This window comes from Labrus bergylta, chromosome 18, assembly GCF_963930695.1.
Source record: "Labrus bergylta chromosome 18, fLabBer1.1, whole genome shotgun sequence".
Taxonomy (NCBI): domain Eukaryota; kingdom Metazoa; phylum Chordata; class Actinopteri; order Labriformes; family Labridae; genus Labrus; species Labrus bergylta.
In genome coordinates, this window is record NC_089212.1 from 12,047,247 (window position 1) to 12,061,042 (window position 13,796).

Sequence of the window (13,796 nt, forward strand, 5' to 3'; positions counted from 1 at the left end):
ATTAGATTAACATAATAGAGCAGAATAGGTCAGTAGATTAGTTCATCTATGAATAATACTTAGAGGCAGCCACACCCACTTTAAGTACTTTAAGAGCAGGTAGAAAATCTGGGTTACAGCCTCGCCCCTCTTTTCATTTTCTGTAACCATATAGACCCTCTGAGGCCCGCTTGTTCAATAGTCTCAATGATCCCATGTATGAGAGGGAAGATTACACCCGGCAGGTGTTGTGGGAACGGGACACAAGGAGTCTTTTAGCTTCCAATCCACTGAGGAATTCCCCATCATCACATAGATTTGCAGATTAAAACTTCTGAGAAGTCCACTTAACGTTCCGCCAGAGAATGACAGGGGTGAGCAAGTATGCCACTTATAATTGTCAAACAAGCTGGTGGCCATTCGCTCCGCAAGGTCACAGGATCTTACGTTAGAAAGGGATGGAGGGAGTGAGAGGCCCAGAGCCGGGCATAATCTGCAGCCAGAGGATTTGAGCCATGACTGTAAGAAGGGTCCTGTGTGAGTCATTGTGATGCTTGGTGCCAATCGAACCCAAAGACCTTATGTGTCATTACAGAGCTTTTGGACAGTCTGGATGGAGTTGGTAACAGAAAGTATGGTACTGTATGCCATCACTGTGTGGTTTGAAGTTATGATATAAATACTGAAAAGCTAACTTGTAATTTGTTACTTTACTAATATGTGATCCTAAGACCTCACACACACTTCTTATAGTCATACAAGCACTTCTCTGAAGGTCTACTTGGAAACACTTAGAGCTAAATGTAAAAGTCAGAATACTAACATTAACTGAATGACCTGGAGACATGTTGATTTATAATGATCAATTTAGGTGGTTAGCAGCTAGTTTTGCATGCATATAGCAATCAACCAGAGTATTGGACAGTTTTAAACAATGGCCTGACGTTGGATTTAAAAAAATAAGTTACACTTTAGCCAGAGGGGACTTGAATATGTAAATGATACCATACAATCTCCATACCTCCAGACTGATTGAAGGAAATGTGAGGGGATCATTGAGAGGCGTGTCAAGCTTTGTCTGAATAGCTCATGTCTTTGTTGATACACACAATAGGGAGGGGGTGGAGTGGGGACTTTTTATTGCTAATCTGTTTAGTTTATTAAGGCTTAGAGTTATGTAAGGCTGATCTAACAGGTGCCTCTTTGCCTTTTGCTAGGTTGACTGACATTCACTATGAGACAGCATTTCCAATATGGTGAAGCCATCGTTTGGCTTCAAAAACACCTCTTGAGAAACTAATGGGTGACATCACAGAGACTAAGGGTGCGTTCGAATTGTCCCTCCTATCTCCTTTCACTATCCACTTTACCTTAACCCCGGGGAAAACTTTAAGAGGTTAAGGAAAGATGTTAGGAGAATTCATTAAGGATTTAGGGAAAGTAGATCTCGTTGCTCTGACAATCCAACCACATTTCCACTAGGCGACGTAATTAAATGCGACGGGCCGGTGGAGGTTAATGACGTGGGTCCGCCGTGTTGAAACTACAATGTTCAGAAAATGGACGACTAAAAGCGCATCTAAAAAACTTTCCCCTGCGCCTTCTTACCGGTGAAATAATCCTCATCACCACAAGGTTGGGATTGAAATAAAAGCAATATAGATTACCAGGCTACGAGTAACAAAAGTGAAACCATCACATTCCTGTCCACTCATAAATCAACATAAATATGAAATTAATTGTTACATTAATGCAAGATATAGCCTACACATAATGTTTTAAGCATACAAATGTACAACTGCACAGCATTCTTAAGTGAATGAAATATGTTGAATAAAACATCATCTGGAAAAAAATGTCTCTTATCTTTTATCCCTTACTTGATCAGTGTCACTTTACGATCATCGTTCATTTCCGTGAACGGTCGGATGCGCGACTCGCTTTAAATGTTGCGGCCGCAAGGAATTGTGGGGCGGCATATCTCGTCTCCTTTCGTAAAGGATGGTCCAGTGTATCCTATGCTAAAGGAGGTTATAAAGGAAGCATTGACCCACCTTTCCTTAACTTTTAGAGAATTCGAACGGTTTCTTATCATGGCCGCCACTTAAATGCTTCCGGGGTTAAGGTAAAGTGGATAGTGAAAGGAGATAGGAGGGACAATTTGAACGCACCCTAAGGCCTAATTTTATGCAATCTTTAGTCCAACCACCATGTCAGAATAGCATTTATATACAATTTCTGTCTCCAATAAGCATATCTTATTTGACTGCTTATATGAAGGTATCACACAGTTGTCATATTCTTGTGTAAAGGTTTTGCTAATTTAAAAAACACAACAAAGGGGCAACATTAAAATCTTTTCAGCTTCATCCTTTGAAGGACTTAAAAGAAGATGTATGTCCAAAGTTACAACTTCAAGTGCCAACAAAATACATTTTGATATATTCAAATGTTACAAAAGCTACTAGCATCCTTTTGCACCTACCCCATGTTGGGATGGCTGATGAGTTAGACCAAAATATTTCAGGGGGCGTGTGGGGTGTAGAGGTGCCACCCCCTTAGACACTCCCCCAATCATCTACCTCATTTAGATTCGTCTTGAAGTCATCTACTGGGAATCATTAATGTCTGTGAAAAATGTTGTGCCATTTTATTTAGTAGATGTTTTAATTATTTAACAGGACAAGGAAAAACTTTGACCTGCTATTACAGAATAAGTCTGAGATTAAGTCATTAAACTCTGAGCGCCATGGACATGAATACCTCTTCTGAATTTCATGGCTTTCCATCAAATAATTGTAAAGATATATAAGTCAGTAACAAATTCTGGCAAACCAACCATTCGATTGCCATTTTCCTTGAGTCTTATTAAGTTGATCAAAACCCAAGGATTTCATTCTCTTAAGGGCTTCTCCAAGATTTACAACATCAAACAACAATTCAGAAAACATTCACTTAACTAAACACAAAAGTGCCCTCAAGAAAATCGTTAATTCACAGTCTTAAAATCTGGATTGGTGCTCCTAACTCTGAGCTCTGGTTAAACTCATTGAACCCAAAATGTTCAAGCAGGACTACATTGGTATGGGCAGAAACAAGAAGTGATGGGGGTTATCATTGTGTTGGTATTCTGCCACTGGCATGACTCAGGGGGTCTGCAAGACACAGAGAAGAAGACTGCAGGAGACCTGATGGTGTCAAAACACATTATTATAGTCCCCAGCAACTGGACCACCCTCACAGAGAGAGAGAGGAGAAAACACAGACGCAGAGGAGAAAGAGACAATGATAGACGAAAATACAGGCCATGGTGAGGTGATGTGTACTGTTTTTGTTAACTAGAATCAGCTCTGTTACTTTTTCTTTTGGACTCCTCTGATTGTTTCCGAGCAGACTAGGAGTGTGAGGTGAGAATCAAAAGCATTGGCATAAAAGGAAAAGAGAAGTATTCATGTCTCTTGATTATTACCTCAATATGTACTGTATGTTAAATAAGTCATCATCCCTTTTAATCCTTTTCTCTTGTTTTAAAATCTTTTTTTATGTCACCCTTACTTTTTTTTCCTTTTGACTTCTTTTTTTAAAAAAAACAAAAAAAAACAGATGATCTCATCTGCTCCAACCTTTAAACAAGCCATTCATCAGTCTGTGCCTATAGCTTCTGCACTAAATGCATTCCGCTCTTTAGTTAATGTGTTAAAGGGTTTTGAAACTCTTTCAACTGTCAGTATAAATCGGCATAATACCCCCCCACACACCCTTTACTCCCACCCACTGGCCTGGATCTGCAAAGTATGGCTCAGTCCGGCACCATGCGCCCACAGATAAGCTAAGCTAGGGTGATAACTAGCTCTGTACGCTGATCCTCAGGGTAAAAACCTCGGAGCACATCTTAGGGGGTTGTAATCAGGTGTGTCACACGCCGTCCTCTCAACACGCACTCGACACAACCATATAACACTCTACATTGTACTTCTGCTGCCAGTTAGGTCACCTCCAAACCATCAATCACACCAGTCTACATTCCAAAAAACACCTCCTCAGTACAAGCATGACGCCCCCACAGCAGTCAGGTGTAAATCCGCTGCCTGAGCAGAGGAGAGACAAGAAGCAACAGGTTTAAATGACAGAGAGAGGTCATCCAATCTCTGGTTCAAAAACCAGGATTAAAATCATAGCCAGAAGCTTCAGTGTATGAGACAGGGAAGCGTACAACCCATGCTGCTGTATTTTGCCAGGGATGTATGACTCAGAACATCATTAACACACACACACTACTGTTACTCAGGTCATGCAAAACACCCTTCCCTGACCCACCTTTTCCCCTGTCTGCTCTGTCAGGAGACTCACACTCAGGCACATATAGTAGTGTAGTGGACTGGCTTCTGTTTTAACGAACTTGGCACTAAACAAATTGAAAAACTTGGCATACATGATGAATAGGACACTGCGGGGTTCAATACCATACTTGATGTAAATTAAGTTTCCCAAATGCCAAGTTCATGCAGCATCGACACAGGTCATATGTTGATGTTTTTTTCTGAATCTAATGAGGGTTTATTGATGGCCCGAGCTCAAATGGTGCCCTGGTCTTGGCATGGATTACTCAAAATGCCTCTACATTGCACCACAGAAAATGTATATGATGGTCATATGATACTTAAATGATAAAGTTATACTGCGCGATAATAGCACAAAAAACATGTTCAGACTGACCCTTTGATTTATAACCTGACTAAAGTCCACAAATGAGCAAGCACTTTGCAACGCTGTCAAGGAAATCTTCCTTTTAATAGGCAGACAGGACTGGAGCATAACCAGACTCATTATTGAACAACCATCTGCCTAAAGCATATGATTTAAATGAGCAGTACCACCTGTAGTGATTATAAAATTTGTATGACAGATAATTGTAATTGTAGGAGTTGGATTAAAGCAGGTGCATGGTCGTATCTACAAGAACCTGCAAGGGAGCTCAAATGTAAGACACTTTGAAGGCAAATGAAACATAACATTACAGGGCCCATAGTTAAACAAACTCCTCCAAGGCCATCTGTCCATCCCGTAAAACTCTGTCAGCGTATTTGGTACCTGCCCATAAAATTGTTTTGCCTTCTGAAAAAAGAAGGGTACCATGACAACACTGAAATAGTTGTACCTCTTAATGCCAAGTCTGCCAAATTGTGACATTCTGCATTTGAATTTGTCTTTTTTCATAGCATGTAACATTGGTCAGAGAAAATAAACCAATAAGACAAACAGCATTCATATTTCATGATTGTCTGGTCTACACTTTGTGTAGAGTTCACGATAGTGTATAGTATCTCCGTGTTAGTGATATGTAGTGCCACAAACGGGATAAAAATAATAAAAATCTCAGTCATCTTCTGTTTGAAACCCATGGAAATCCACTGCCTCTTTAAAGATAAACAAACTTGTGATCCCTAGGAGAGTTTAAACTTCAAATCAGTATGGACAGAAAGGGGAGAAGGTGCTTTGATGACATTTCAGTTGGACAGAAACAAACATCTGGATTTTGATATCAGGATGAGGGGCCTCTAAAAGCTGTCAGTTGGCCCTGTCCGAAGCCCAATCGCCCAGGCAAATAGGTCAGTGCTGCTTGGGCACAATCTCTGTCAGTGAATGGAAACCGAGGCTCTCCAAGGTCCTTTAGTGTGATCTGTCGTCAACCAGCAGTGGGTGTCCGTCCAGCGGTCAGTGGGTTGGGCCCCTTTTACAAGAGCTTTAAGGAGGAGACGAAGCGGAGGGAGCGCGGAGGGAGAGCCTGAGGACAAGAGGCACGTTGTGTTGCAAGGGCTGATTATGCATGCTGTGGGGTTGGTTTCCTGGATGTTGTGTTTGTGTTGGAGCGGGCGGCTCCAGGCAGATGTTGCAAATGAAGGAGGTGCTGTTGTGTGTTGACATTGTGAGGAAAATCATCCCGGATGACATCTGATTGGGTTTTGAAAAGGAAATGTTTCCAATGACAGTGAAAAAATATTGGAACCCCAACACAGTTTTGATACATAATATCTATTATTGTATCATTTACTTTCCAGCTACTCATATTATTTTCTCAGAGCTGGCTGGCAGCGTGTTAAGTGTTACCATCACTCTTAAGGCAACATGATTTATTGCTATGGGGAAAAAAAAATGTTTTATTTCTATTGCACAATTGTGCAATGGGAATAATGGCAATAGTACTGTTTTAAATGTTATTTTGTTTTTCCTTAGTGTCTGTGGCAGAGACACAAACAGCCTCCAGCTGTGCCTGCAAACCCCCCACACACACACTCACCCCCACACAAACCATCCATCTGCCAAGGTAACCAAACAAACACTGCCTCGACAAACATCAGATGACCTCTACCACTCCAAAAGCCACCTGCATACACACAATCTGACACATACAAACAAATGTAAGCACACACTCATCCACGCACAAAAAGGTGAAGCTGTGGACTGAAATATGGTCCCTGATATGTTTGATCACATGACTTTAGAGCTGTATTGTTTTACAGAGAGAGAACAGTTGAGATGCCGATGACAAGAGCAATACTATAAATAGGGAGAAGGAAGATGTACTTTATTAATCCTGCGAGGGGAAATTACATTTTTACACTCTATTGTTGAACATGCTACATGGACATGCACTAATGGAGAGATGTCAGAGTGAGGGGGCTGCCCACAGCGAGCGCTCCTGAGCTGGCGGGCAGGTGCAGTGCCTTGCTCAAGTGTACATCGGCAGTGCTCAGGAAGTGAACTGGCACCTCTTCAGCTAACAGACCAATTAAATACACTTTATGGCATAACATCTATTTGTCTTGAAGGAAGACAGTTTGAATTTATGAAGTTGGGTTGTATGAGGTACGTGTCAGTGGTAAGTGTATTACCTATGCAGATGCTATGGAGAAACCAGTAGGAGTATAGCACTAAAGCTAGGCTAAACATCACAGCAGACAGTCCGTTTGTAACACGTTATTGAGTGAATTATCAGAAAAGTTGACCGGAAATTACCATGAAAGTGTACATTACATTTAAAAATGTTCACCCCTTTACTTTGCCACCAGTATGCCTCTTTGTCTGAGCACTTCTTCAGCACACCACACCTGATCCTCCACCAGAACATCGGCATTCAGTACGGCAGGGACGCTGGTACCTTCTTATTCAGGACGGTCCTGAAGTACTGTACTAACCAAGTCCAAGTTCTCTGGGTTTATGGATATAAACTCACAGTTTTATACCCGCATCACCAGCTAACTTAGTATCTCTCCATTCTCCAGTTTCCACAGAAGTTCCCCCCTCTCTTTGGACCTGTTGATTCCCTTTCTACAGAAGCTTTTCCTCTGTGAACTCTGGTTCATTAAAGGACCATTTTCCACAGTAAACAGCATTTCACAATAAAATTGCTCATTGAGTCATTTTTCAGTTTTGTTGTTTCTTGTTTTCTCTGTGAAACAGCTGCTCAGTGCACTGCAGACTGAAGACTATACGTGCTCAAACAAAGTGGCTTGCTGATGGTAAAGTAAAGAGTGAAGGTTTAGGTTTTTTTTTTTTTTTAATTAGCCAAATTACGTGGTACAAATAGCCCCGTCTGCAGCAGTGTTTTAGGCCTGTAGCCTAGCTTTGAGCACCAGGTCTGGTTTCTCAATAAAAGGGGCCAAGCTGACCAGCATCTTCTGTGGGTAATAGGCCAACACTTACTACTACTTACTATAATCATTGTGCCTCATACAACCCCACTGCAAAAAAGTTGAACTATCCCTTTAATGAGGTGTTTGGGCTTGGTTCATTCATTCCTATACATTAGTGTAACAACCTAAATTGGTGTATAGAAATGTTTTAGAATCAAAATGTATAGTAATAGTAAAAAAAGCAAGGGATGCAAAATGAACTAATTATGCTTTTCTCTCAGTAAAGCAGTGGCAGCATCAAATTTAGACATTCTAAGAATGTGCTCTGTCAGGTTTTGAACTGAAAGATAGCTTAAAAGACATAATTGAAATCAAAGTGTATTGTTCAAAGTCATTCTAGTTGCCTAAAACTTGCCCTACAAAGTTTCGTTTCATTCTTTTATACAATGAAAATGAAGAAAATATCTATCTATCTAAAACTAGGGTTAAAGGCTGAGTGTTTATACAGGAAATTTGCAGTAGTTTTAAATGTTGGCCAAAAAAGGACTTATTTCACCATAGCCGACCAAATGCTGTAATCCGGTTTAAAACTGGACGAAGACTGTTTAGAGAACAATTGCACTGATTTCCAACAAACGAAACAGAAATCACAACTTGCTCATAAGGCATTCAAAGTTGCATCATTGCGCAACACAGAGACGAGTTTCCGAGCGGGGATAAATCAGTTCAAATCCTCCCTCCTTTCGCTCCTTGTGACTGGTCCCTGCCTCTGTCAGTCAGGGGGAGGGGTGCACCGCTAATTTCTATATGCCTGCTTGTCAATTTAAGAGTCAGATTGCGTTCTCGTGCGTGGCTGTCAGCAGCAGCGAGCCTCAGTGGACGTCCAGCGCATAGCTCCGGGATTTCTACTGAACCACATGAGACGCTTGAGACGTGCCTGGCTACCTGCTCACATTCAACCCTTTTTCGCCTTTGGATATTGCTGCCACTTGAAACGCATTCGCACACTTCAGTCTCGTGCGTATTTTTCGACTTCTGAAGTGGGCTGCTGTGTAATGAACTGCGCGCCTGAGGGGAGACTTTTCCAAAAACTTTAAAGAAGACTTCTGGAACTTTTGGAGTAACATCATTTACAGTGTTGGCTACAACGCGGATAGTTCATGTTATATTTATTTATTTGACAAAAGCTGACTTTTAATCTGTAAAAAAAAAAAAAAAAAAATTACAGACCTGTCCAGAAACATGTTCAGCAAGTGCTCCGTTGTGTTATTGAATGTCCTGTTTCTGGTACGGGCACTCTCGGCGCACGAGTGCACGCCGTGTAACCTCCGGGCATGTCCCGTCAAAGCCCCGCACGCCTGCGAGAGTGGCCGGACCTTGGCTAGGGATCCGTGCGGGTGCTGTGACCAGTGTACTCGTCTGGAGTGGGAGACCTGCGGCGGACAGGACTGGGCGCACGGCTACTGCGCTCTGGGGCTGACCTGCGCGTCTGTCAACAAGACTGGAGCAGCTACAATCCCTGAAATTGGAGTGTGTAAAGGTGGGTACCCTACTGAAATGAAATCAGAGTACAGTCACTTAGATATAAAATATGCTGCTCTTGAGTTGTTTAACAGTCTAATAAAAGAACTGCAGAGGTGTCAGGTCTTTTCACCCCCTCCACTTTCTTGAAGTGGCCTGAGGGTATGGCTATTGAAACGTCAGTTAAGTTCTGAGTGAAGAAGTGACTGTGTCAGTGTTTACCTTGTCTCTGGCTGCCTGCTGCAGCAACCCCAGGTCTGAGGGGCTCTTGACTGCCAGGAGAGGAGTCATGTTCAGATGCTCTTTCTTTTCCTCAAAGCTTCATTCACTCTGAGCTGGGAGGCATGACAATGCGTTTGGCAGCAGTGATGTGGCACCAGAGTACTCTTCAGATTTTAGATGGCTCTGTGCTGTTTGCTTTACAATCTTAAAGGCACATTTATCTGAAAGAGACATGGGAGGAGATGACAAAAAAAATGACAATTTGAATCTGTAGGAGGGCAAAGTTGTGCACCAACCATGGCGTGACAACAGTGGTGATTGGTGTTTTGAACTTGGACCACGCTTTAATATAATAAATATGCTTTCCTTACTTGTCAGTGTTGTTTACACCCTGTGCTTCAAGTGTGTAACTCATACGTAATAGTTTGACAGCACGATTGCAAAAGTCCCCTGCAGATTTTCAGTTTTGAATTTGCTGCACAGTGCTGCACTGTTCTGTTACTGCCAAAGCAGAGCTGGGCTGTTGTGCCAGCATTTTGCTCATTTTACGCACAATTTGAGCAACTTTTAGAACCTCAAAGAAATGTTAAGGGTGTCAGGTTCCTCACAGTGAATGAAGTAAGAAGCAACGGTGTCCCCTGAGGAACAAATAACCGCCTTGAGGACCTCCCAGCCTTTCCACCTGCACTGTCTCCAGGCTGTTTCTGGATGATTGAAAGGGACTGACATGACTGTAGCAAAGCATAAGCAGCTCTCAGTGGGTGTCTGGATCCCCTGACCCTGCTCTGTCCTTCTGTGGGGTGGTCCAAGTCAGGGCTGCATGAGGGTTTTCCAGGGGTCTCAGGCCTCCAGGCCATCCCAGGAGACGCTTCTGCTACGACTGATTGTGCCTCAGGTACGAGTTTAACTGGCGTCTGGAGGACATCTCTGCAAATTAACAGCTTTGGAACAAGCAGGAGACCTAATGGCTCCTCTGATTGAGTCGTGCCTCCACTTCTGTGGCTCCAGAGACCTCAGAGTACGCCGCTGACCCCTAAATCAGACACTCGTACACACACAAAGCTCAATATCCCAGAGGGCCTAGGTGGGGGTAAATCAACACCTCCCAGTGTGTTTTCAGGGGCCACAGTAGTCAGGCTGCTGGAGGCTGATCCCAGATTTCCCTCCCCAAGCTGCAAGGGTCTTAAAGTGATTAGACTTGCAATCAGGAGTAGGGGGTAAATGTTTCCGCTTTCTGATCCCCCTGCTTCTCTCTTCATAGTTTGGTTTTTCTGGGTGGTCATAATTTGTTAATGTGGAGAGAGAAGCAACAACCTTGGTTGACATATTGCATTTTATATGAGAGGTAATGTGTCATTACCCAGTACAGTCTGTTGGTGTTGAAAGGATTGAAAAAGCTGGAATGGCTGTCATTACACCAACTTTTGACCTGGAAATGTTACATAACAGGGTAATTGTTTAAATCCAGGCTTTGTTGCTATGACATCTCACTGTAGAGCTGTAATGACCAAACTAATTGTATGAACCCAAGCACTGGTTCTAGCTTTTTAAACACAACATCTGGGTTTAGAGTTGTTCTGATAACAATACCATTGTATCATTATTGGCCTCCAGTACAGTTCAAAATAATGTAGTATTATAGGTACCTGTGAATTTACCAATAAATGCACGTACTGGATACCATAATTGATTGTTCCTCCAAAGACATGACTGGTTTCTGAAAGAAGCTCATGTGACAATTACAAACAATAAAAGTCAAGTAATAGAGAAAAGTGTAATGTTAGTCCATTCTAGCAAGCACTGATTTGCCACCAATAATGAGGGCCGGGCACCAAGGATTATCCTTATTATTCATTTTGACATGTTTGTTGAAATAGTGCTCCCTACAATATTTTAAGAAATTCCGCCCCCCAACCAAGTTATGACTAGATAAATGAAATTTGGTAGGCAGATCCGGCACCCTGAGACTTAAAAAATAATAGTCCGTTGTTGTCTAATTCCAACAGTCTCCTGATAAACTCCTGCTCGGGTGTTCATTCAATCCACCTCATGTTTGGTTACTACAAGAGTCCTTTAAGGTTTTTTTTAAACTGGTATTGGAGGGGTATTCAGTATGTGCCAATACTCAAGTCAAAGTATTGGGATCAGTACTTGGAATCTAGAAAGATGGTATCAGTGTATCCCTTCCTGGGATATTAGATTGAGTTATTCTAATGGAGGAATTCAGCTGTAAGACATTAAAGCTTGCTAAAATATATCTATAAAAGGGAATCAAACGTAACAGCCTCATGTTGCATTTTTAAGTCTACCTTTTGTCTTTTAAGTATACAGGCACCTGCTCTAGGGAAAAGTCATCTGTGTCCTTAAACTTTGTCATATTTGCTCAGTGATCTGTCAGTCACATGAAATCATTCCGTCCTTGCAGCTAAATGACTTGTCTTGTTGTTTCCATTGTTTTCCTGCGTCCGTCCTCCCACTTCAACTTTCCCCAAGCTCTTGAGGCACTTAACATACCACGTAACAGAATGTCAGTCATACAGGGACGTAATGTCCACTGCACTCTTTCACATGCCTTCTACTTCTCCCTTCCTCTGGTATTATCTAATGTTTCAAAGACTTCCTTTTTAGCTCGCTATCAGCCAGAGGGCCTCTAGAGGTCAGCTTTCCCATCCTGGCTCTGGATGCCAAGACAAGCAGTCTCAGTAGCTGACAGAGGAATCCCCTGGGATGAATCCATAGACTTTGGCTAGAGTCATGCCAGGGAAGATAATAGATAGTATGACTGGACCAGACCAGGGTCATGCTAAAAGGGGTCTGCAGAGCAGAGCAGCTTGTAGGGGAACAAGCTGACTGGGGTCAAGCAAAAATAAACTAACAAGAAAATATTTAGTGTTGACCCTTTTGTTAATAGTTTTGACTTCTAACCCTTTTCCTTAATGCCAGATTTAGCGCCCCCACACAGACAGGCACCCCTGCCACCACCACCTCAAATGAAAACACCCTCCCAAGCGCAGGAAAGCCACGGGTCGGAAAAAATGTGAAGTTGAGGATCATTTTTAGGTGAAAGGAAATCACAGGGAAAATGTCGGTCTGCTTTATTGAAAAGGCGTCTTGTACTTTGCCAGCCTCTGCCGTCTGGGAGAGCTATTAACAGGACCTTCACCTCTTCCATTGGCTGGTGTTCATTGTAGTGTTTCTAACAGTCATCCATCACTAAAGAGTCGGCCTGTCTACTATATCTCGACGGTAGGCAGGGAAATGTACTGTGAAATATTGAACATTTTCACCTTTCTGTTTGATAATTATCTTGCTGTGTAGCTTATGGAGAAGAAAAATAGAGTATTATGATGAGCTCCAATCACTCTTCCAAATTGTTGATTGACACCACAGATCTACATAATTAGGAAGAGGTTACTCTGTGTGTCGCATCCTGTTTACTCTGTCGCCACTCTAAGCAAATTGGACGACTGTGAAGACGGCTAATTTGGGGGTATATTCATGTGTTTATTCATACTTGCAAGTGAAAGGAACACTATGGGCCATGTGTATGTTGGGGCCCTTTAATTCCAGCGTTCTGCTGCTTATTCAACATGGCACTAACTGGACACATTCCTTCCCATCGTGAGGTTTCATCCAAGTTGAAATAGGCCCAAAGGTGCCATCTGAGGGGGTATAGGCCTTGATGGGTGAAGAAGGAACAATATGTGGGTATGATGCAAATGGCCTTGGTACAGAAGAGGCGTTCCAGCAGCCAGCAGAGATTGAAGCCCTGGGAGGGCCCCATGCTGTGGAACAAAAGCAAACAAATGGGCTCAATGGCTGAAGTAGCGTGGCAGGATAAGGAGGGAGGAGGGACGGCAGCCCAGAAATATACTGGACACTTCAGTAATGTGGGTGCCAGGGCGATGTGTTGCAACACATTAGGCTGGCTAACCTCAATACACTTTTGGGAAACAAATCTAGGTTACTGGCACATTTGGGCTTGTGATTACACTCACGCTGTATCTGTAACTCCAGCAAATGTCTTTTTATTCCCAGTACAAATGGTTCAAATTGGTGACACATTAAAAGTTCACTTTCTTATCCCGTCCTAATTTTTCACTATAGTGCTCCCAGATCATCCAGAGGCCGGCCTGGAGGACGCGCGCTGCCCCCTGATGACAGGCTGCAACCGAGCTGGAGGTTCGTGTGTGTGCGATGCCCGTCACTCCTGCTTAGGCTCTTTCACTTATCCAGACCAAGACACCTGCATGAAGGCCAGCAAATCAGGTAAACCATCTCTTTCTATTACACACTTCACTTATGTTGAAACACAGATGCATACTCAGAATCCGACTCAAAGGGAATAATGCTGTCCATTGAGAGAAGCTAATCCATAACAGATGTGGCACTGAGGTGACTAATGCTACTTACATATCATAGTGATGACACACATGCTGA

General features: G+C 42.6%; 1 protein-coding gene across 2 annotated transcripts in view; it reads left to right on the forward strand.

Annotated features, from left to right (window-relative positions):
- The first annotated feature begins 8,437 nt into the window (after window positions 1–8,437).
- Window positions 8,438–13,796, forward strand: part of crim1 (cysteine rich transmembrane BMP regulator 1 (chordin-like)) — a 33,615-nt gene continuing 28,256 nt past the window's right edge. For both annotated transcript variants that reach the window (XM_020629966.3, XM_065966588.1), the window contains exons 1-2: window positions 8,438–9,153; window positions 13,464–13,625. In XM_020629966.3, the coding sequence (XP_020485622.2) occupies window positions 8,856–9,153; window positions 13,464–13,625 (460 nt within the window). In that variant the 5' untranslated portion in view covers window positions 8,438–8,855. The remainder of the gene's footprint in view (window positions 9,154–13,463; window positions 13,626–13,796) is intronic.